The following is a 23729-nucleotide window of genomic DNA, read 5'->3' as shown; positions in this document are numbered from 1 at the left end:
AGTTTGTTGGACCATTTGTAATACTAAAATTCCATGGAAGCAATGCAGTAGAAGTAGCATTGACAGAGGAATTTGGGAGAAAGCATCCAGTATTTCCAATCTCATTAATAAAGAAGTTTCACGCTTCTGACAAGAGCAAATTTCCTGACAGGGAAATACCCAAGAAAACTCCTATCAGGTTTGAGACTGACGGAGAAAAGATTTTTTCACATATAATAAAACAAAGAGATACACAAGTTAACGGTAAATCTACTACACTCTATCTTGTGAGATACAAGAATAGGAGTGCAGACGAAGATGAATGGCTAGCAGCAGACAAAGTCCCTAATAACAGAACAACCTTGCGAGAGTTCAGAGCCCAAAGAAGAGCTCATAAACCTTCTGAAAAGAAGTAATGACCTCCTTTGAGGGTGGGGAATGTCAGCCCTGAGTACATATACATGTACCCAAAACTAACTTGTAATAGATAGATTGTAACTTACAAAACTTATTACATGTACATACAGCTTATAAAACACATGTAACATGTAATAAAACACATATAAACACTAACTACATATACACGTACATGTAAAATCATATGTAATATGTAATAAAACATTAATTACACCTCATAACTCAGTGTCAAGAGTTAAAATGCTTATACTACATAATTACATAACATGTATATGTAATTATGTAGCATTAATCATAACCATAATTAATATTACCATTTAAGCCCTAAACCACAGTAGTGATATTAACAAATATCACCACAGTTAGGTTTGGAGAGAAGAGTATATAAACTCCTCCTCTCTCAGCCTTCAGAGATTTCCCACTAAGCTTTTATTACACAATACTTTTAAGAACAATTAAAGGTTCTATTGAAGTAATTATCAAGAGTCTTATAAATATAAGACTAGTGATAACTTCACTACTTTAATCTGTTCCCTGATTAAAAGTAAGTAATACCCTTCACCCTTCTCAGGATCCTCTACTTTCCCCAAGTAGAACACTCATAGGTTGGTGACCATATAATAACCCAAGGTTGGTGACCATAGAACAACCCAGGTTGGTGACCATAGAATAACCCAAGGTTGGTGACCATAAGAACAACCCAGGGTTAGTGACCATAAAACAACTGGTCTAGTGAACCTTAATCACTCTTTAATCTGTCAACCTGAAGATTAAAGGAAGGACTAGGATCCATCCTTCAATTCTACAAATAGTGTCTCATCTTTACCCTTCCCCTTCTCTCTTTATTTATAGTCTACACTCTTTGTAAATACTTTATAATTGCAATATAATATTATTTACATAAATCATAAGACCCTACTAGCCCATTTAGTGAGCTTTGAGTACTCAAGAGAGCACCCAACCCTCACAATCCAAGTGGTGCCAAATCTCACACCACGACCCTCACCCAGCAACAGCCGTTTCCGACTAGAGCAGTAGTGCTCGATAGCCTCAGCGCCCTTCCAAACAACCTTACCGGCCATGACTTCAACCACAACTCGGCCTTTCATCATTATCAATGACCTCCCAGCCTTGATCGAACCCATTTCCGGAATCCATCGCACCACACATCCGTCGTTTCAATCAGATCATTATCAAATCGTCTCCTTTCAGCCTACACTTGACCCCTTTTGGTTTGTTTACTCTTGACTCATTATGCAAAACCTTTCCCAAGCTCAAATCAACATGGATGACACCCCCATTGGCGTGCTTCCTTACCCTAGCACTCGAAGGTGAGCTCATTTTTCACTTTGATGTCCTGAACATCCTTCATCAGTCTCACTCGTGCACTTGACCTCTCACCTTAGCGGTAGACATAGTGCCTTGGCTGCTCCCGCTGTCGCCCCTGTCCCAGAGACAGATTGCTTATGGAATTTGAGGTTTGCATTTTCACCTGGTGATACATTCTGTGCTTCTGGGAAGATAACACAAAAACGAGAACTCAGCCCTGCAGCGAGTTCTGACATCGAAATCATCTCGTCAACCTTCCCTCGTGTGCCTGTGTCTGATAAAAAACCAGGTTTGTTTGTTTCCCTTCCCTCCGTGATTTTGTCACCCTCACAAGTTGACCAATTGTTCTTGTGTATAGTTTTGATTGGAATAGGTGCTTGAGTTCCTAGTACGCAACAGCTCACCGTTGCGTATTCCTTATGCCTGCTCAAAGGCACGGATATCAGCAAGGGTCCTGCTAAGAAGAATGCCAAGCCGGTCTATTCTACCATTCCCATACCTGCGACCAAAAAACCATTTGATGTCCGTGAAACCTCCTTAGCTTGCTTGAAAACATGATTATTTGACTTGGCCAGTGAAATCGATAATGACCCGACCAAAGGCAACACAGCTATTCTCCAAACTGCTGATGCAATGAAACAAGTCAAGATTCTTGCATTTATCACTGCCCACGACACCTGGGCCAAAAACCAAGACCGTCTCATCAAGAATGATGTTGATGTCACCTCTTTCTTTCAATCGGTTGTGGGGGCTCCATGCAAGACCGCTGGGTTTGTCATCATGATGGAGAACCCAGCACGCAGTGCTCAAGAGGCCAATGACGTACATTTATTAGTAAAATCCACTTTTCTCTTCACCTCCAACCTCTCCCTTCTAGCTGGACTAATCGTCCCTGGTTTATTTTTGCAGGAACTCACGAAAAATCAAGCCCAATTGCGAGCACAGAACACCCTCAATAATGTTGGCACCACTGCCTCGGACCTTGCTCATGCGACTCCGGTGGATCCTCAATCACGCTGGCTAACTGTGTTACAAGAGCATCATGGCTCATTGAAAAACAACAAGGCTGAAGGATGGCGTATTTTTAACAGAAAGGACTTGACCTTGAAGATGGAATTAACCTTCCACCATTTGATCCTGTGGGCTTGAGAATTGGTACGTCATCTATTTCCTTTTATTCTTATATTCCATTTGTAACATTGCTAATCTGTCTCCTTGTGATAGGTCAAGGGTACGAAGGATGTGACTATCGATGACCCACCTACGGAATTGGAAGAATTTTTCTGGATTGATGTCAAGCCGGTCAAGCGCCTTCCTCTCACGGCCACGCCTTCAGTGGTCAAAAGACTCAAAGTTGAAGAGGACTGTCGCCCCTCTGAGTTCGAGTTTGGCAGCTATGTGGAAATGCAATCCTCCACGGTCCGCGTTGATTTCAAAACTTTACGACACATCAAAGTCCATTCAACGTTGCAACAGTACTTGACCTGGTGCGAAATTGATTACCTCAAGATTGATGATTATGTGCAGATCTTCTTCAAACATTCAATCACCAGCTTTCATCGTTTTTTATTCCCATCCATGCTGAGCGCCCAAACCATTGCTAGTTGGGGTATTCCATACGGGGTGGTGATGGAGTTAATGACTTGACCTCGCAAATACTACACTTACCAAGTCAACAAGTTAGAAGAGCTCATGACTCGCTGAGCTGCTTGTGATGCCTCAGCTGAAGCCCACGGAGACCACGCCAAAATGTGAATCATCGACTAAGATTGTTCTTGACTAGTTTGCTCTCTTTATTCTGTGTTGATGCAAATTTTATGTTTGTGTGGATTTGAAGTTTGTCTTGTGTCCAGCATCTCCCCATTCACAAGTTTCTCTATTCTTATGATCATGATAACCAATGTCCATCCCATCAAGATATGTACGCCTTCACGTTTATTGTCTAGCTATAGCTAAAATGTGTGCTTTTGAATTTTTCCATCCCCACTCCTATGAAAGAATAAATGAACTGTCTCATGAATCTTTGACAATTGCACAGAGCCACTTTGATCAACTTCAAAATTTGAGGTCTTTTGAAAGAATCCAAACCCCACTTTTGAGAGTTTGTGGAATTCATTGGTTTTTATCTACACAATTTTACCAAAAATGTTTGGAATTCTCCCGTTGTTTTGAATCTTTACAAAAATACTCAAAACAGATTGCAATCTTGAGACAACCGCCTTTACAGGTTGATCAAAAAAACCAGGACAAAAATAGTCGTGCTTAAATGAGCACAACTTGTTTATAAATGAGCACGATTTGTTTTTGGTTCATATCAAATCAAGTATTCGGTTCAATTTTCAAGTGGATCTCAAAAGAGCTGCTTGGAAAGACAGGCTTTTGCAAAGCTCACAGTTCAAAAAGTGCAATTGATTAATCCCAATGATAATGGTTAAAGACGTTTTATCACGTTGTTCCAAATGACAAACTAGGTAAAAAGCATGCACACAAGCTTTTCAAAACAAGCTTTTCAAAACATAGGTGACGTATTCTGAAGGACATATTTTAAGGAAACTTTCTGGACACTCATAAATAACAAAGAAAACGAGAGCAACATGAACAAAGCGATGAGATTTCTTTTGTGACTTATTCCGCAGCTTCTTCATTATATCATTCCCAATAATGAGCGGTGGAATAGCCACTAAAAGCAATCAGTGGTTGTAATAAACTCTGGGTCATAACTTTTGCGGCTGTTAAAAGAAGATAATCGCCCTTATCAGGGACGTCAAACCAAAGCTCTTCTCGCCGTAACTGTGCCTTCATGCTGTGGAAGGCATTCTTGATTGGGTTCATGTTGGGTGAATACGCGGGTAAATAAACTAAAATAACACCAGCATCCTTGCACATCTGCTTCATTCGTCCTCCGTGGTGTATGCGGGCGTTGTCCATCACCAGGACCAAGTTAACCACGGGGTAGGGGTTCATACGAGGAAGCTACAATGGCAGACATAACACTGCCATTAGCATGTCTAATGTTATTGAAATCAGACCCAGATAGGGCCCATGATTGAACAAAACTCACTAGTTTGCGTGCAAGGAATAGTTCAACATGTGTTCTTTCCACAGGGCTTTGACGACACTTCCTGCGATGATTCCTCGCTCACATACGGCAGGGAGAATTGTGTAGTGGTCTTGCTCGGTGTGGCGCTTCTGGCGAACCGTGCGAGAGCCTGTCGGGGCCCAGCTCTTCATTCAAAGAGAGTCACGCCCGACAACTCCAGACTCATCTTCCAAATGAAAAAAAGATACGAACCAAGATTAGAAACGATGAGGATGAGAAGTGACATAGAAGCTATTTAAATAAAAACAACTTACCAATAAAGACCATATACTCGGGTGGAATGCGACCAACTCTTAGCATATAAGCAGTTCGAGCCTCCTTTGACTGCGCAGCATGAACACCCCAAGTGATAAGATGAGAGAGTCCTAAGCGGTTGTGCAACTCGCGGCCAATGGTTGATTGGGAGACAGGTATGCCAATTATTCATTCAAGCTGTTTTTGCAATTCATCGAGGTAAATGGAGGGGCAGTTGGTAACCAATTTGTTAAGTACGGCAAGATGTTGATCTGACAGTCGATGGGGTCGGCCACGAGGCAGGTATTGGTTAGGATCACGGATAACCTTGCGTGTTTGATCGTAGAGCTTTCTCCAGCGCCAAAGGGAAGTGGCGGAGATCGATGCTCAAAGGGTCAGGTTGATCGTCTTGAGATCAACATCATCCATGGCCATCTTGACAGCCAGCAGTTTGATATCCGCTGAGTAGGATTGATAACCCATTTGAGCAAAAAAGTTGATAATGGATGAGGATAGGAGCAAGGTGGTTGGATGGGGGAATGAGATCTGGATTGGAGGTGGGGGGTGGAAGTTTTTGGGAGGATCCTTCGTGAACCCATGCGAAGAATCCGGTGGTTGCTCTGGCATGTTTTTCCAAAGTTTGGCGAGTTTTTGCGGTCCGGTTTTGCCAAACTTTGCAGAGGGCACGGACCAGCAGGTCATTTTGGTTTTGAGATTTTTTCATGCTTTATGCATGCTACTGTATTTGCTTCAGCTGACCAATTCATCAAGAAACTCCTCCATCCTAGTCCCAACTCTCTCAGGCCCTTGTTTGAAGCCCCTATTGTCAAGAATCACACTTGTACTGTCTATATCAACCACTGTTCAACAAATCATTCATCAACACCATGTATCCAGTTAAGTACATAAAAATTCAATAAGGCCAGACTGTTGTATGCAGATTTAGGGGAGTTGATGGCTCAATAGTGACAGTCTCTTGACTGACAGTGGTGTGGTATATGCTAAGAGTGTTATCCAGAGGACAAAGCTAAACATAAGGATGCTGACTTGGCAATGTGATCACCAGCTTCAGATATATGCAATGAAGCCCATAAACAAGGGAAACTCACAACTCTCATTCAGAATATGAAGATCAGTCTAGATGACCACAGTTCAGCTGCATTACACCTATATCTCATGCTACACCGCCAACATATTTACCTCGGATTTTGTAATCCGAGGTATCCTCGGATGCAAAACCTCGGACAGAAGCTTCCCGAGGTTTTGATCCGAGGTTATTTCCAGGGCAAAAAAATACCTCGGGCGAAAACCTCGGACAAGGTCTGTCCGAGGATTTGCCTCCGATGATGCCTCGGATTTCTCAACCCGAGGCATCTATGCTGGCAGTGCTAGAAGGTGTTGCAGGCTTGAAAGGAGAAACACGTAGCAAATGCCAGCGCCAAACCAATTGCCCACCACGGATTATGATTTGCAAAGTTGACTACTTCATGATGACTTCTGGGTATTGGGCTGGTTTTCACTACTGATGCAAAGTAGTGCAGTCTGTACTAGAGGGAGTATGGGAGTTTGACATTATGATGAGGCGCAGAATGGCAGATTTGCTCGACTGCTAGACCGAGATGTGGCCTCAATTGGTAGCTGTGACCCACCCACCAGCTGGGTGTCTGTTTCAGATCCCTCATTTGAACAAGACCGCACTCATATACGTTATATGATACGTGGTATGATGAAGAAGTTTCCAAAATTCATATCAAACAAATCACAAAATACAAAAGACCTTCAAACTTTCTTATTCATATGCTAAACCTATACAAATCTCTCTCCATCAATCATATTCAAGAATAACCGAAATAAGATTTACATTCGAAGTCGTGATTCAACTGAAGCAAGTTTTCCAGCCACTAGAAATCCCGCAATCCAACTCCAAATCCCAAGTGAAAGTGGATAAGCACCTAATGAAACTAAACCAGGTCCTGGACAAATTCCTGCCAATCTGTTCCTCATCCAAATCAAATCTCATATCAGTCATAACCAATAAAACAAGAACAAAAAAACAGAGCACAATCAAACCTACCCCCATCCCATTCCAAAAAGTGCACTTCCTAAAATCAATTTACGATCGATTGTAGTGTTCGAGAGTTCAGGTAATTGCCATTCAGATTGTACACAGCTGTTTGGAGCATGAACGAGGAATGATTGTCTTAAGCCTTCAATTGTCAAATCATCAGCTTTCGAAATTTCTTCTTTCAATCTGTTCCATTTGATAACTTTAGGTTTCACTACGGCTAGATATACTAAGATATTGGTTCCTAGACCTGCGAGAGCAACTCCCAATAGACTAGGATCCCAAAATGGTAAGAAAAAGTCGAAGAAGCCCAATACAACTGATGGTCGAGTCATTCCCGAAAGTGCTAAACCAGATGCGAAAGTAGCACCAAGGAGAGCAGTACGAAGAAATTCGAATCGTTTGGATGATGCCGTAAGTTTAAGTAGGTGGTAAAGAAGATAAGGAGATCCTAGAAGGAAGATCGCGAGTGGTGCGAGCTTGGATTCGAAAGCGACATGATTGATGGAATGGCTTTGAGGCAATAGAGCGTATAGGAAAGGTTTGATGATTCGATGGGTCAAGATAGCGACAGGAAAGAAGACCATAGTGGCTGCCCAGCTACGTTTGCTACCACGAGCCATTCCGCATAACATATGACCTACAATCGAGCGACCCATCACGGTCAACAAAGAGTGGGTAGGTTATGGATATTTTGGATTAAGCAATTGAAGACAAGATAAATTCAAACCAGTAACATACCAGACGTGCAGCCCGAACCAATCTTTGATCCAGCGCCGACCAGCAAACCAGAAAGACCAAGAATCGACAGAACTTGCCAATGGTTTGCATGTAATAGAACAGAGGTATCAAAAAAAGACCTCGATAAAGACTTTTCCAAGAAGGGTAAACCGATCCTGATACCACTACCACCAAACGTAAGGCCAAGAACAAGAGCTAATTTATTGGATTGATAAGTACCACTGAGAAGTGAGTGGATGGCGCCTGAGCAGCCTAGTACACGACCGTAATCGTACAGTAATGAGCTAGAAGCAGCAGCGAGGAAAGCACCACCGATTAAAGGTAGTTCCAGCTTTTGAAGTATTTCCATTGTAAGGTCGTTTTGATGAGAACACTTTACTTTGTTGATGCGATGTGAAAGTGGACCAGAGCGAAAGTTGTGATCACGGCCTGTCACATTATCGTGTAATATGTGTGACATGAGTGCCTTCAGAATGCAACCTCATTCAACGGGCACCGATTCATGGCAGAATTTGAAACCATGACTTATTCACTTTGTATGATCACAAGCATTATGTATCCGAACAAATCCAAATGTTTTGTGTATGCTTGAATCTTTGTTGTTCCAAAATTTTGCACCATTCAGCCTCACGGCAAAGTACATACAATCACACTTTCATGATTGCTGAGTCCTGAGCAATCAAATTGCTTAAATATATTATTGATCATGTGTATCTTGCTCAGCGATATCAGAAGCTTGATATTTGGGTCCTCGTTTCCTACTCGCGAGGTCTCAAATAATCAGAACAATATAAATATCCTAATCCCAATACATAGCTTTGTAAAAGATGTGGCTCCCTAAACATTCACCTCTCCTTTAATATTGAATTTTCTATCACATTCTCCTTGAAGATTCAACTTTTCTATTTGTCTCATTCTCATAGAAGTCTAAACCATTCATCGAAATGACCATTGAAGTTCCTATCCCATGTTCAAGATGTTACGAAACTGATCAAGAGTGCACCTGGGAAGACCTGAAAAATGACAAGTTGAACACAAAGCGATTAAGAGCTTGTGATCACTGTCGGAGTACCAAGAGATCATGCGGTAAAGTCTTCTTCTTTTGTCTGTCATGAAATGAAAGAGGGTCTGATGGGTCAATTTTCTCCAGACGGAGTTCGACCAGATTGGGCTACTGCCCTTTCATTCGAAGAGAAGCACAAATACTCTCACTTTGAGCCTTATTCTTACGATACGAAGCCCTCGGACTCCTCACTCGCCTCACCCCCCATCTCATCCAACTCATCCACCTCGGTCTTTCCAACATCATCATCTTTGCCCTCCAAATTAGCCTCAACCCCTTCATCAAAACCAGCTTTGCCCTTATTCGAATCACCTGGAAAACTATCCACTCCCAATTCATGCCAAATTATGAGTGGTGGAATGAGAATCACCGTCGACTCGATTACCGACTCATGCCAAATCGAAGCTGCGGGAACTAACTTCAAGATTGAAGTAATCGAACAATCTCCCTGAACACCCTTTACAACATATGAGCTGCTCAAAAATGGTTAAAAAGCCTCCGTATTTACGAGCCGGTCGTTGCACGCTTACTTCTTGAATTCAAAGAATGTTACTTTGGGACTGCCATTGCCTTGATCTATCTAAACAAAGCTATGTAGATTGATGCCTGTACTTCAGAAGATCATACCGCGCTGTTCATGATGATAAATTGTAATTGGATTAAAAGAAGAAGCTTATCACTCAAGCGCATCGGAATAAAATTAAAATAAATGTACATGATCTTTGAGGATCCTTGACTATACTTGAGCTAAGAATGAATTGAATTCTTTGAGCCATTGGAATTGAAATGCAGCAGAATGCAGCCCCCTGCGCCCCACTGGGTCCGGGACCGATCTGCCAATACAAACCTCTTGGCATAAATGTCTTGCCGGGACGGGCAGGCGTGTTGGATCGGCAGGGTGGACATCCGAACCGCGCTGATGTCATGCTTAACCTCGCACGCTCTCTTACATAAATGCCTCTCCTCCGTTAAAGCTTACTCTCTTATCGCAACCTTCACCTTCCTCGTCCATCATAGTTCCTCAAAAATGTCACTAATGAATCGAACAAAGAATATCTTGAGTCTTAGAAATCTTATTCAACAAAGAAGTCCTCAGAATTTAAACCGAAGATTAATCCAATCACAACAACAAACCAATCCAAAAGATGATTATCCAACTTTTTTCACATCTCAACATCTTTTTCATACACCAGAAGCTTCATTAAAATTATTACCTACTTCAAATGTACATAAAATGGATCCAAGAAACCTTGATGTATCACAAGAACCTACAAAGATGAAGTAAATGTAAAAAGAAACCTGAAAAGAATCAAAGAAAAAGTACCACTGACTTAATTTATGATTACTTTTCAGTATGTTTCAAGCTATACGTGAAGCTATGTCGATCGTTTTACAAAAAGATGATAAAGCAGTAGTCTTTGGTGAAGATGTAGCTTTTGGTGGCGTCTTCAGGTAAGGTACAACAAAATCAAAATTTCAATTGCGCCTCTTTCAGTTTTACATGAGATACAAAGAAAAAAAGCTGATTCAAACCATGAACTCTAATTATGGCTGAATGTTTTGATTTGACCCTTTTCTGTACTTTCAACACTCATCCTTTTGTTCTCAATAGATGTACGATGGGATTGGCAGATGAGTTCGGACCAGAACGTGTGTTTAATACGCCATTAACGTGAGTTTTAGTTATGAATGGACAGATTTTTAGGAATGACTTTTCTGAGATCGGTTTCTCCCTTTTTCATTTTCCATATCTATCAAATCAACGTTTCATGTACCAACTAGCGAACAGGGTATCGCAGGTTTTGGAATCGGCTTAGCAGCCATGGGTCACACAGCTATTGCAGAGATCCAATTTGGAGATTAGTTAGTCACCTTCTCTTACTTACTCCATCTAGACTCTCCTAGTTCGAAGATTGATGTCAATCGCCCTCGATAGTATCTTTCCTGCTTTTGATCAGATCGTCAATGAAGCTGCAAAGCTTAGGTATCGTAGTGGTGGAGATTATGATTGTGGTCACTTGACTATCAGAGCCCCTACGATGGCTGTGGGTCATGGTGCTCTATATCATTCTCAAAGCCCTGAAGGTTATTTTCAACAAGCAGCAGGATTAAAAGTAAGTCTGGGATAAGAAGCTAGTTGAATACGTCTTTATACAAGCAATCTGATCGCTTGATATCAATGCTTTGTCATTTCACAAAGGTAGTCATCCCCAGATCACCGAGTCAAGCTAAAGGTTTATTACTCTCATCGATCCGAGATCCGAATCCGGTTTTATTTTTTGAACCCAAAATCCTTTATAGATCATCAGTTGAATACGTCCCATCAGGAGATTATGAATTACCACTAGGAAAGGCAGACATTCTTGAATCAGGAAGTGACATCACCTTAATCTCATACGGTTCAACAATCTACACTTGCGAACTGGCAATGGCTATGTTGAAACGACCACCTAAAGAAATTGAAGATCTTGTACCAAAAGAATTGAGGAATTTAAAGATCGAGCTTATTGATCTTCGGACGGTTATCCCTTTCGATCAAGAAACAGTTATTGAGAGTGTGAAGAAGACTGGAAGATGTGTAATCGTTCATGAGGCTGCGAGAAATGGTGGTATAGGTGCTGAAGTTGCGGCTCGGATCCAAGAACATTGCTTCTCGAGGTCAGTAAGAATTGTTTTGACACTGAGCTTTTGTTGGATCACCATTCCTGATGAAGTCCAATACGCATCTTGTTTTTTAGGCTAGAAGCACCGGTGAAGAGGGTGTGCGGATGGGATACTCCATTTCCATTGGTTTTTGAAAAACTCTATGTGAGTAATTTTGTGATATCTCATTTGTTCATTGGCTGTTCGATATGGACACAAAGCAAAAAAAGACTGGAGACTGATCAACCTGATGCGGTTTTGTAAATAGGTACCTGATCAGATCAGGATTTTGGACGCTTTGATTGAGACAGCTCAGTATTAAGCTTATGACACCGCATTTTTTCATATCTATCATATCGTTTTTTTCCTATCTCCTGTTGTTGTTTTAAATACTGCAAAATGATCTTTGAAGTTTCTTGTCCTGCTTATTTTGTGTTTGGTCTCTTGTTCAGATTTTCATTTAGGAGAAGTGATCAGAGAAGTGATCAGATTGTCATCACAGAAAGAGTTTTTTGTATCATGAAGTTGGGAATGACTTTGAAGTAGTTGGCACCACCAACAAAGTTGCCTTGGAATGGAAAATCCGAGGTATCCTGGGATGACAATAGTCCTGGACACGGCATCTGAGTAATTGATCCGAAGGAATCTTTGGGGCCAAACAAAGCCTCAGATTAATTCCTTGGAACTGCCCTATTATGCTTGCTTTAACTTGGTAAGGTGCTTGTTTTCATGGATCAAAAAAACAAGCCACCTATTGAGCAGGGCTGTTTGACAAAAATTCTAATCTTAAAATTAGCAGGATTGAAGTTGGAAATATGCCTGAAATGCAACTGTCCATGTATCAAAATGTTGTTTAAAAATTGAATTTTGAAAATACTATTGGAAAGCCCCACCTGAGTAGCACATTCCTAGCAATTTTATCTTCCAAAAAAAATTATCTGGAGGGCTGGGAGGCAAAAGTGCATAAAATCTTAGTCACTTTTTAGCCAAATTGAACTTCACTCAATGCAAGCAACTACATTTTGCTGAATTTAGCACAAAAATATCAACTTGAACCCCCCTATTATTTGTTTCAGCTTATAGAAATCAATCCAACTAAAAATGAATTTTGTGAAATTAAACTTTTCACTTTTATGATTTTGAAAAGGTAACTTTTATCAACCTTTGATCCAAGCCATTTGATTATCCAGGTAAGTCTTTTACATGTGGATTAGTGCTGAAATATCCATGTTGTCTAAGTCTCTGGAGTAACCCGGTTCTTTGCAATGAATATTGTCTCCAAAACAATCAGATCAATCCTAGAAATCAGGATTAGATGGAACCCTTTATTCACATTTGGAGTCATGCAATTATCTTCAGGATCTTCAGATGAGGTTGCAGGATTTGGGAATTGTCAGACAAGCTCTACTCATCCCTGTCTTAGACTCTTCTAAAAATATCTCATTGTTCATTAGATTGTGAGTGAACTATAAAGAATCAAAGAACCCGGGAATGTCATCTTCAAGTTGTTGTACTGAGACATAAAACTATCACGACTTCAAGGGACAACTGGCGACCTTTCATCCAAGCTGATTGTTATTCACAAGTTCTTACACGGTGGAACTCTCAGGAGACAAAATCAGTGGGTGCCCTGGAATGTCACAGAATCTGAAGGTGCTTTTATGCCTAGTGTATTTAAGCAAGAGTTGGTGATGAAATGAATGAACTCTTCAAAAGAAAGTTTGTAACGATAGTGACAAGAAACTATTATGCTCTGGTACATGAGCCACATATGTCGAAAAAAGAAAGTAATAAGCGTAATGCGCTGGGTTTATTCAGCTATATATAATGACGAAGAAAAGAAATGATCAAACGAAAAAATAATATCTATTCCTTGTATTTAGTGAACATGCAGTATGTATTCTGATCTGAGTTCTTTAGATTTCACCCGTATCGAAAGACATACGACTTCTTTCCGAATATCTTGAATGACGACCAGCACCAAAAGATACAAACACCAATGAGTTTGGTGTAACAGATCGTACAGCTGGATCCGTAGGAGATTCAACCTCTAATCTTTCCCTCACTTCGCTATCCTGTGAATATCGAGATGATTTAGAGAGATAACTAAGGTGCGCGTCAATCGCTGCTTGTGTGCTCGTCATGAGATCAGAATTGCAAAATACTGCCTCGCCTTCATCTATATCGATTGGAGTCGAATCTTGAGCGTACGAAGATGATTCATTACTGAGACTATGCATAGCCCATGGACTCAGTCGATTCGGAACTTCTGGATGGAGATACTGGAAACCAGGCCGTGAAGCAATGTGCTCCTGACTATGGAGAGTAGATCCGACAGGAAGATCTTGATAGTGTAAATCGGATGAAGGTGAAGTATGTAGCTTTGGTATCTCAAACCGTTTTTTCTGTTCCTCATGATCTTGATCCGTGATTTGATCTTCATGAATGTCTGGATTTCTTATGGAAAGGATGCTCCCGCGTCGGTGATAAGGATCTCTGGTCCATGATTCTCTCTTGGTCGGGAAATTAGTCCGAGAGGAAGGGCTTCTAATGGTACTCGACATCCTCTTGACTACAGCTGACATACAAGAAACTGGCATTCCGTTTGAATGACTTGATAGAGAGCGATGCATAATAGGCAGTGGATCCTCGATCATGGGTGGCGAGATTGATGGCTTAAGATCGGGTCGGCCTGGTATTAAATAGTTTGGACTTCGACTTAAGGTTTTACCTAGATTGAAAGAACCAACAGTGTCACTTCGGGGAAAAGCGTCTAATTTTCTGATGGAGGTTGATGGTGGCCCTGCGAAAGGATCATGAGCCCCGAACTGAGCAGTGAACGAAGTTCTGTCGCGAACAGCTCGATTACTATCGGTTGAGCTTTGGTTTCTGATGTGACGTCGAATTCCACGGCGGTAACCATATTTACTCTTGTACCACCTTGGAAGGAAACTCAAGAGTCCTAGCAAGATGATACCTAGCAGAATTCCAAATACAATTCCACAAATCGCACCTGCCGACGTTTTTTGATGAGATTCAATCGGACTTGTTTCTGATTGGGTTTGAAATCCGCCAGTGGAGGATGTGATGTTGGGGACAGGATGTAGTCCATCTGAGTGCGTTTGATCTCGAAGTATCGCCATAGACTCGGTCACTGAAGAATTTGATAGAGACTGTGAGTGGTTGGAGTTCAAATCGCTGGTAGGTGTCACTATTGATGAATTCTTCGTCGTAAAATTTCCTGTGGTGTCATCAGTTGTAGTTTGATTTTTGGAGTCGATCTGGCCGCTAAGAATCCTCGAATCTTTCGATTGAGTGTGGTTCGTGGACGAGGATTCATCTTTGGAATTAGTTTGATCTCTGGAAGCTGTCCTGTTGCTAGGTGTGGATTGAGACTGGGATATGTGTGAAGTACGAGAGGGGTGACTTGAGGAAACCTGTTCTGATGACTTTCGTGTCTCATTGGTTGATCGTTGCTCATTCGTCAGGCTGCCAGCATTTTTGCTGTGATAATAAGGTCATTTTTTCAAGGTATCGTCAGTGATTGGCTGCTTCATTGATTCATTACTTGCACGCAAGCCACCGGAAAATCTGCAGCACAAGGATGGGTTGTTTGACTCACGTTGCAGTTGCTGAGTTCGTGGTTTTGTTGTGAGAGGTGTCTGAAGGTGGTGGCGCAACAGCTTGATCAAACTGTCTCCGCTCCCGAGTCATCTTTCTCAAGACTTGACTCATCATTGGATGCATAGCTCCACGGTATGATGAAGCCCAAAAACCGAATCTGGGAGCTGAGTGTAAATAATCTTGTTCACCCTTCGGAAAATAGCAGCGAGACAAAGAAAAATGTGAATCTTGGCAGACCTTGAAGATGATGCTGCTAAATCGGTTTATCGAAGAACGAGTGACGGAACGTGGATGTTCTAGAGTGAGCTCTTCCAGGTCTCAATAATTTTTAAGACTTGCTTCTTGCGGACCGTCGATGTCCAAGTTTGAAGCTGTTCAGAGACCAACAAAGTCTAATAAACGAAAGAAAGGGACCGCGAGATCACGATGGGAGGTGTTTTAAGCTTCACTTGATCCGAGGTGGATGGTTCCCACTTGTCAAGCAGATGGGTATACGAACTGCGGACAAAAAAACTGCAGGGAAAGCAAGCACAAGTTTTCGATAAAGAGAGTCTCAAGGAGGGGGCCCCAGATGCGAAGCTGGTATGGCCTCTTATTACAGGCGAGTTTGACTAAAACTTGAAACACCTTAGACTGTGTGACCACAAATGCTGCTATATGGAAGCTCAGGGGACACAAAGCTAAAGCCGACAAGAAATCGGATTGGAATGCGAATAACGTTCCTAGGTGGGCTATAGGGATGCGCTGTCGAGGTGTTGAGTGAGCTGCCAGCAGCAAGTACGCAATCATCCTGGTATTTCATTATCCGGACTTCGACGAAGCATGTATCGTATGATGTTCTGGAAAAATGTAAAGAAATACGTAGTTAGTCCCGCAATCATCCACAATTCCATACGTGTAAGGAAATCGACTGAAACGAATATCTGAAGTACAGTGGATGTGTTTGGCTCTAACATATCTACCGGCCAGCCAGAGATCAGTGATCCATGTGGTCGATATGATTCTAGTTAACGAAAGAAAGGCGGAATTTGCTAAGCAAGACCATGGCCGCGGTGAAGGAGGTGAAAGTCATGAACGCGTGTCTCACTTCTTCACACCTCGATGTGATCACAGTATTAAAAGCTCGGTGCAACTGGGATATGTATGCGCCTCCCCGTTCTTATTATCATCTTGAACTCGGGAGTCAAGGAATTTGATGAAGGTTGACTTCAGTACGTGGTGGTCCATTTTGCCAGTTCAATACTCTAGACGTGCGCAGTTTCATCCGGCGGACAAAGATAGCAGTTGATCATTAGAGGCTATTAGAGGACTCTAGCTAGAACACAAATCGGAATTCTCGGACTTCACAGTACATGTACAAATTATCCGTTTCAAACAACTCTCGAGAAACAAATCCGAATAGGTTTCAAATTTGTACACACATTTCGAAGCGTAACCAATTTTCATTTTTCATTTCTCAACATTTCCCTTCATTCTTGGTGGTCTTCCACTAATCATGCCACAACTAATACCTAAACCACTTTTAACTTTATCAAAAAACCACCAACCAGTTCCGATCTCGGTCTCAAATGGAAAGGGTTACATTTGGAATATAGATGGTAACGTTCTCTAATTATCTAATTTCATACCTTTTCTAAAATCAACATTATTCTAATCTTCATGTGTTTTCCATTGGTCTGTTTTTCATAGATATCGCTCAATTGAGAGTAGATCATCATATCTGTGGTATGCTAACCGGTACTTTACCACAACTTGCACAACAAAATGTATTTCTTGGTTTGCCTTTACAACTTTTACCCGAGGAAGTAGTCTTATTAGTAGAATTAGGTATGTATCTCAAATTTTATAATCTTCAAAGACTATCGATCGCCACTTACCTTTGGATTATAAAAACTCTGTCACAGGCCTTTCAGTATTGGTAGATGAACGTAATAGTCATCGAAGACCAACACTAGAGGAAAGCAAAACGTATCAACAAAAACGAGATGTTGAAATATTTAAAGAACGTCAAGAAGTCATCAAACTAGAAACTAAACGAAAATCAGAAATGGAAGCTCTTTATAGTGAAGATATCGCTCGTGCAGCTACACTAAGAAAGGCCAAAAATTCAACTAAATCTTCAATTCAAGATGAATTATTCAATCCAGAAGCTGAAGTAGAATCAAACCTGAAAACCAAGAAAGAAACCAAAGTAGATCTTAATAAGGTCAATTATTATATACCCGTACCACTGAAATCAAACTCTCCTTGCTATGAACCATCGACCAGTACTTATACCGATCTTCAATCTGCTCGTGAAGTTGGACTTTGGACTTATCCTAATACCGATCATCAACGTGCTCGCTGTGAAGTTTTCAAGGCGCTTTGGAAAGAAGGAATGTATATGGGAATCGGGTTTAAATTTGGTTGTGATTTTCTAGTTTATCCTGGTTGGTAACTTTTTTCTTCCTTTTCGTTTTTTATCATTTCTATGATCCTCAAGTCTTTTGAGATAAACCAATGACTAATTCTTGATATTCGGGTTTTGTTAGGTGATACACTTCGATTTCATTCACATTTTGCTTGTACTGTTATAGAATCACCTAGTACTTCTATCAATCCTATTGATTTGGTTGCATTCGGTCGACTTGCCACTGCTGTTAAAAAGGCACATCTCTTAGCTTGTTGGGATTCAGAAACTGGTTCGATCGATTATCTCAGTCTCGAATGGGCTGGTATGGGTTAAGTCGACAAACCGAGAAAGATATTCAACCTAAAGAACTTAACCCTCAAGCTCATTTTACCTATCAAATCATCATCATTAACCAAATCGATCAACTTGATTAATATTCTCATTATTTGAAATACTCAGGGAGAAAACAAGAGTTGAAGGAAAGAATTGACAAAAAAGTAAAAATTGATCTTTTTATTCGTTGTACAGCCATGACCTATCACATTGAGATATATGAAACTCCGTTATTGTTGTTGTTTTCAAAAATGAATAAAGAAGCCGAACCACCGAAGATGTAATCCTACCTAGAATATATTGTAGAACAAATCTCAATTCACCAAAGTCATTCGAATGATCTGAAGAAAGTAACGAGATATATGGTTTATTTTTTTGGAAAGAAAAAGAATAAGAATAGGGTTTTATGCATCTTCTGAATGTAGATAAGTCATGGTTGTACAAGGCATGAGATGATTGAGATTTCTTTGTTGATTCTTTCTAACTTTTGTCTTTCCTAAAACCCTTTTCCGGTGTATTTCAACTTTCAAAAATGAAGTTCGATTTTGGAATGATGAGAAATCGCAAGTTCATCCCAACATGCGCGACCAAACCTCAAAATTCCCCATTTGACCCCCGAGTTCCATGTGATAGGAGCAATTGCAAACCATCCTTTGTCGGAACAAAATTGAACGCTTGTTACTCGAGCTAGGCCAATAGTAAAAGTTGTTGAGAAAATCTCATGGTAACTGACACATCTCAGGTTTGGTTGCACTCAAATCCGACATCCAAAAAACACGCCTAAGCTTCCATCTATCAAGATTGATATCATTAGCGATACAGGGATCACACAAATCTTCATGGTCGAAGAACTACAGGTAGCCAGGAATGATAATCAAAACGGATCTATCAGGTCTTGAGAGAAAAGAAGGACAAGTGAATGTGAAAAAGTGAAGATCAACTACACAAAAGAACTAGATGATTTTCCTTGAGAGGAAGATGATTTTGCTTGATGATGGAATCAACATTTATCTAAGATTGAGAAAAAAAGAATGTTGAGAAACCATACAACAATTTAATTGAGACTCCAAAAACTTGTAAACAGCTAAAATGAATGTGAGAAATAGAGAAAGTAAACAGTTCTAAAGGCTCAATAAGTTGAAAACATCAAACAAGATCTCAATGTCAAAGAGCGAAACTTATAAGATTTGTTGTAAACTGAATTGACAAAAAATGTAGAACGATTGTGTATCTGGTGAATGAAGGTTATCTTGAAGTATAGAGCCAAGTAACATTGCTTCCAGCTGAATTGTTGCGACCACCTTGCTATGAAACCGTGCAGATCAATCATTCAAGGTAACCGAGGAGCTATTCGGGACAGTAAAAACAAGTTACGATGAGTACGTTTTCGTAAGAAACCTCGGCCTTTTTTAACAAAACAAACCTACACTTTAATGAGCGCATTTACTTCCGGCTTTTCCGCATTTCGCCAACAACTTATGATAAGCTTCATTCTCGTAGACATTGCGTGGGGCTGCCTGAACAGCGGCCAAAGAGATGGCGAACACAAAGATGATGGTAAAGATTTGCATTTAGCGGAAGTAATCAATGTAGGCTTAGGTGTTAGATTGGGTGATGACGATAAAGCAGGAGATCGATATCGGAGATGAACTTTAATGAGACTGTGATTTGATTGAGCAGAAGAATTCAAAGAGATGCTGTTAATTTATATCTTCACTCGAGGAGAGATTATTGCTCGATCTCAGCCTAAAGAATTGTGATACAAACCTTATACAGTCGTTCTCAGAAATGTTGGAAAATTGCAAAATCTCGAGCTGAGCTCGGGGTCCGTGCGCTGAGCAGTGACACGCAGATACAAACACTGACAAAAACTTTGATTTTGACAGGTATCTCAAGATGAAAATTCGATTACTTTCCATCATACCTCGATGACCAGACTACTATCTTGCCAATGGCCAGGCTAACGGACCAATGTCTTCAGAAAAACGGTGAAAACATACGATTTCATGGTTAAGGGGTTGTAACACGAGCTGAGGATCAGAGGAAGGATGGCATGGAGAGGACACAAGGGAGTTGAGGTTGGTGAAAGGGACACTGATCTCCACTCGACAGCTGCCATGACTTTTCCGTGACACATGTCATGAAAAAGTCGCCTCCTCGGGACCACGACCTCAGCTCGAAATGTTGGATTTTTCCAACATTTCTGAGAACGACTGTATGTAAACCTCATTTTGCCTTAGCTTAACAAAGCCCTCTCTGCGCGGCCACGTCCGCGCGCCTCGCAGAGGGGCTTACGACTAATCGTCGATTTTTGGCGTGAACACTCCAAGCGTTAAGTGTCCTTATGTTGTTTTTTGCATTTCAACGCTTCCCTCGCAAACAAACACCACTTCACCCCGCAGGGAAAGTGGTTCACCAACATTGTCTACATATTTTCATCTATTCATCATCTGGGAAAACCTGCTTCATCATGCTTTTTTTGAGCTTGATTGTGAAGCCCTTATGTCTCACTAGTAACATAGCTCACGGCTTGTATTCACACTTTAAGTGTTTTCGAGGCATTCTTTATGTCTGAAAGTCAGAAATTAACCCAAAAGCCCGCTGTACAGGCGGGATTAGTGCAAATCTTCAAACCTCTTTTGTGGCCGCATCACTCAGAGTATCCATGGTGTTAGGCCATGAGGACATGTAGAAAGCATTTACAAACCACTTTCCCTGCGGGGTAAAGGGATGTTCGTTAGTGAGGGAAGCGTCAAAGTGCAAAAAACAACATAGGGACACTTGACGCTTGGAGTGTTCACGCCAAAAATCGACGATTAGTCGTAAGCCCCTCTGCGAGGCGCGCGGACGTGGCCGCGCAGAGAGGGCTTTGTTAAGCTAACATTTTGCCACACTTTTGACTTCTTTGACTTCTTCACGGCATTACAATCTCCCATCACGTCTTGAAAGCGCTAGCCCAACTCGACGCCCTCGACGTCAAGTTCGTTGTCCAACTTGTAAGGGCTCAGGTATACAACCTTGAGTAAGCTCATGGCTTCCTACATCTGGGTTTGGGTCTTAGCGTGAGGAAAATTATGTTAATAATTCGATAAGAAAAAGAAACATAAGGTGATAAATAATAGATATTCAGTGAGTTTCCTTTGTAAGCGTTTACTATACAAGCATATCTTAACTCAAGCATCACAAATGATACGACGATTTTCGGTGGGCGGTACTATCAGATTTATAATATCCCATTGTTAGCATGGGAAAACAACCATGACATATACGCACGGAAGCGGTTAGCATCACGCAATTGTATTCGGGTACATCGGGAATTCAGGACAGCTTTCAGGGAGGAGAATAGAGGATGATTTTTCTTCTCCAAAAAGTTATTCTGGTAGATTTTAACTTTTAGAAATCAACTTTGAAGTTTGAAATGATAGAATAGGTTTTGGTGCTGGAAGTGATTCAAGCTGAACTGACGATAGAGAGTTTAGCCTGAATCGGGGCAGGAAGCCCTAAATTGCAATATGGAATAAAAAGGACTATAGGAATAGTTTTTATGTACATAAGCAAGACTCAAAGGCATCAATAAGGTCCGCTATGGGGCGGCCTAAAAAATATCATACTAAAGAGGGAGAGGAGGGTGGGTTCGAAAAATTATTTAAGGAATTTTACGAAATCAAAACTATGGATACAGTGAACACGAAGTAGTGATGATGATATTTAGGATGAGGGTAATGACTTTGAGAAGATCATAGTGAAAGGGAACAAACGGAGTTTGAGAGGGACACTGTTAAATAGATCATCGAGATGGTAAAGAGGATCTTCACGTGAAGGTAAAGAGAATAACAGTTTTCCCGGAGATGGTCAAGAGCACAGCGAGCAATCATTCGCGACGCGAATGCTTACCAATCGTTCGAATGAGCTATGTCATGTTTTCCTAGCCCATGTCACCTATTCTCTTTTCTAGAAGCTAGCTCCTAGTACAAAGAAAAATGACTTGCAGATTATCAAGATTCTTTATTAAATGTGCATTTGAAATTACCAGAATCAAGCAAAAATAACGATTTTCAAACAAAGAAAGCCAAAACAAACCCCAAAAAATAAAATCTAATACAACCATTAAAGAAGAACTTTAAATCAAGATTCTATAGCTTTTAGTGCTTCTTTCTTTTCTTTTTCTTTTTCTTCTTCTTGATTTGATAAATATTTAATACTATAATCCACTAAACAACCAAACCAAATCAAAAAACCAGTAAGGGTAGAAAGATTAAAAGCATTTAAACAAGAAGTAGGATTATGAATATTAAGTTTATAAATCAAATTTAACAAATGTAAAGAACTACCAAAACAAGAAATCAAATAAAACCATAATCCAACTTCATTAAAATAACCACTTAAACCGATCAAACTAATCATTGTAAGGCTAAATCCAGTTAAAATCAATTTGGTATTCTTATGAAATAAAATGGCAGTTGATTTAACTCCGACTTTTAAGTCAAATTCTTTATCTTGATGTGCATAAATCGTATCATAAATGATTGTCCAAGCAACATGTCCGAAGTAAAGTGGTAATGCTACTTTCCAATCTGTTGCACCCAAGATGGCTGATGAACCAAGTAATGCACCCCAATTGAAAGCAAATCCTAAACATCATAAATAAAGAATTTCATACTAGATTAGATTTATGATACAATGCGAATTTCTCTGATACCTTATGAATAGGATTAAAAACGTACCAAGTACTAATTGAGGCCAATAAGTAATACGTTTCATAAGAGGATAAATGACGACCAAAAGAAGTGAACAACTACCTAAAAGGATACTATAAGGATTGAGTTGAATCAAAACCCCTAGACCAACAGTAAGTTGTAATCCAAGCCAAGTGATAGCTTTAGGTATCGTAATCGAACCAGAAGGTAATGGTCTATTTTCAGTTCTTTTGACTTTTGAATCAATGTTTCGATCCCAAAGATCATTGATTGTACAACCTGCTCCTCTCATCACAAATGCACCTAAACCGAAAATTCCTAATTGATATATCAATTGACTTGGTGGTAATAAAATTGATGTTGATGCTAAAGTGATTGAAGTTGCACATGGTAAAAATAATAAAATCGATCCTATCGGTGATTGAATTCTAGAGATTGCAAGGTATGGTTTAATGAATTGTTTTGATTGATCAAAGTGATTTTTAATTGTTTGATGATAAGTCGATGATAACGTTGTTGCTTGAGCTGAATCCTCTTCGGTTTGAATTCGATTGGTATGTTCAATTCGATTGGTATTGTTATTTTGATTTCGATTTTGATTTCGATCGGGTAAAGTCGAATGGAAATGAAGTTTGAATACTAAAGCTTGATTTAAATTTAAATTTGATTGATGATGAGATCGAACGAACGGTTTAAATCGACTGAACGGTTTATAGATCCTCAACATTTTCTTCAATTCGACACTTCACTTATAAAAATTGGAAAGTTGAACTGGTCAAATCTGCCTTCAAAACGATGGCCCCTCCTAGACATCAAACTCATTCGATCGATTGAGTTAGCGCACGTCATCGGCTTGTATGCAACATGTAAGGGTACGTTTGGTTGCGATTACAGAATGTAAACTCTGTTTGACCCCAGGTACATTGCCCTGGGGCAAATGAGTTTATTGTTCAAAGCGAGTTTTTTTCAAAGAAACTCCGTTTTGGGTACATTTGAGAAAATCATGTTTGGTTGAAAATCCCAACCAGACTTACAATCTCGCAATCACTTCGCTTCCGTTTTGCCACAAAAACCTCTTAGGCCATCTTATAAACTTTTATCTCGCTCTTCAA

General features: G+C 40.4%; 8 protein-coding genes across 8 annotated transcripts; 5 read left to right on the top strand and 3 right to left on the bottom strand.

The window, feature by feature from the left end:
• Positions 1-1650: 1650 nt before the first annotated feature.
• MELLADRAFT_87180 (uncharacterized protein) lies at positions 1651-3372 on the top strand (the record flags this gene model as incomplete). Its single annotated transcript, XM_007403820.1, has 7 exons — positions 1651-1727; positions 1803-2014; positions 2115-2247; positions 2301-2559; positions 2635-2803; positions 2876-2880; positions 2956-3372. 7 exons carry the CDS (start codon positions 1651-1653, stop codon positions 3370-3372), a joined length of 1272 nt encoding a protein of 423 aa, XP_007403882.1.
• A 3396-nt stretch (positions 3373-6768) lies between these two features.
• Positions 6769-8230, bottom strand: MELLADRAFT_76394 (uncharacterized protein; the record flags this gene model as incomplete). The annotated part of the gene is made up of 3 exons (XM_007403741.1): positions 6769-7052; positions 7134-7764; positions 7866-8230. 3 exons carry the CDS (start codon positions 8212-8214, stop codon positions 6917-6919), a joined length of 1116 nt encoding a protein of 371 aa, XP_007403803.1.
• A 579-nt stretch (positions 8231-8809) lies between these two features.
• Positions 8810-9380, top strand: MELLADRAFT_58774 (uncharacterized protein; the record flags this gene model as incomplete). The annotated part of the gene is made up of 2 exons (XM_007403821.1): positions 8810-8951; positions 9016-9380. 2 exons carry the CDS (start codon positions 8810-8812, stop codon positions 9378-9380), a joined length of 507 nt encoding a protein of 168 aa, XP_007403883.1.
• A 926-nt stretch (positions 9381-10306) lies between these two features.
• Positions 10307-11893, top strand: MELLADRAFT_87178 (uncharacterized protein; the record flags this gene model as incomplete). The annotated part of the gene is made up of 7 exons (XM_007403822.1): positions 10307-10380; positions 10541-10600; positions 10711-10791; positions 10865-11042; positions 11087-11586; positions 11667-11736; positions 11840-11893. The coding sequence occupies 7 exons, from the start codon at positions 10307-10309 to the stop codon at positions 11891-11893; spliced, it is 1017 nt and encodes a 338-aa protein (XP_007403884.1).
• Positions 11894-13487: 1594 nt separating this feature from the next.
• MELLADRAFT_58772 (uncharacterized protein) lies at positions 13488-15285 on the bottom strand (the record flags this gene model as incomplete). Its single annotated transcript, XM_007403740.1, has 2 exons — positions 13488-15075; positions 15194-15285. 2 exons carry the CDS (start codon positions 15283-15285, stop codon positions 13488-13490), a joined length of 1680 nt encoding a protein of 559 aa, XP_007403802.1.
• A 1405-nt stretch (positions 15286-16690) lies between these two features.
• On the top strand, positions 16691-17920 carry MELLADRAFT_101453 (uncharacterized protein; the record flags this gene model as incomplete). The annotated part of the gene is made up of 4 exons (XM_007403823.1): positions 16691-16793; positions 16885-17022; positions 17100-17624; positions 17727-17920. The coding sequence occupies 4 exons, from the start codon at positions 16691-16693 to the stop codon at positions 17918-17920; spliced, it is 960 nt and encodes a 319-aa protein (XP_007403885.1).
• A 788-nt stretch (positions 17921-18708) lies between these two features.
• MELLADRAFT_54567 (uncharacterized protein) lies at positions 18709-19589 on the top strand (the record flags this gene model as incomplete). The annotated part of the gene is made up of 2 exons (XM_007403824.1): positions 18709-19267; positions 19348-19589. One exon carries the CDS (start codon positions 19354-19356, stop codon positions 19567-19569), a length of 216 nt encoding a protein of 71 aa, XP_007403886.1.
• A 2456-nt stretch (positions 19590-22045) lies between these two features.
• On the bottom strand, positions 22046-23466 carry MELLADRAFT_87175 (uncharacterized protein; the record flags this gene model as incomplete). Its single annotated transcript, XM_007403739.1, has 3 exons — positions 22046-22551; positions 22645-23360; positions 23462-23466. The coding sequence occupies 3 exons, from the start codon at positions 23464-23466 to the stop codon at positions 22046-22048; spliced, it is 1227 nt and encodes a 408-aa protein (XP_007403801.1).
• Between the last annotated feature and the right edge of the window lie 263 nt (positions 23467-23729).

Source organism: Melampsora larici-populina (genome assembly GCF_000204055.1).
Source record: "Melampsora larici-populina 98AG31 unplaced genomic scaffold MELLAscaffold_1, whole genome shotgun sequence".
In the NCBI taxonomy this organism is placed as follows: domain Eukaryota; kingdom Fungi; phylum Basidiomycota; class Pucciniomycetes; order Pucciniales; family Melampsoraceae; genus Melampsora; species Melampsora laricis-populina.
This window is presented reverse-complemented; position numbering and strand designations above follow the sequence as displayed.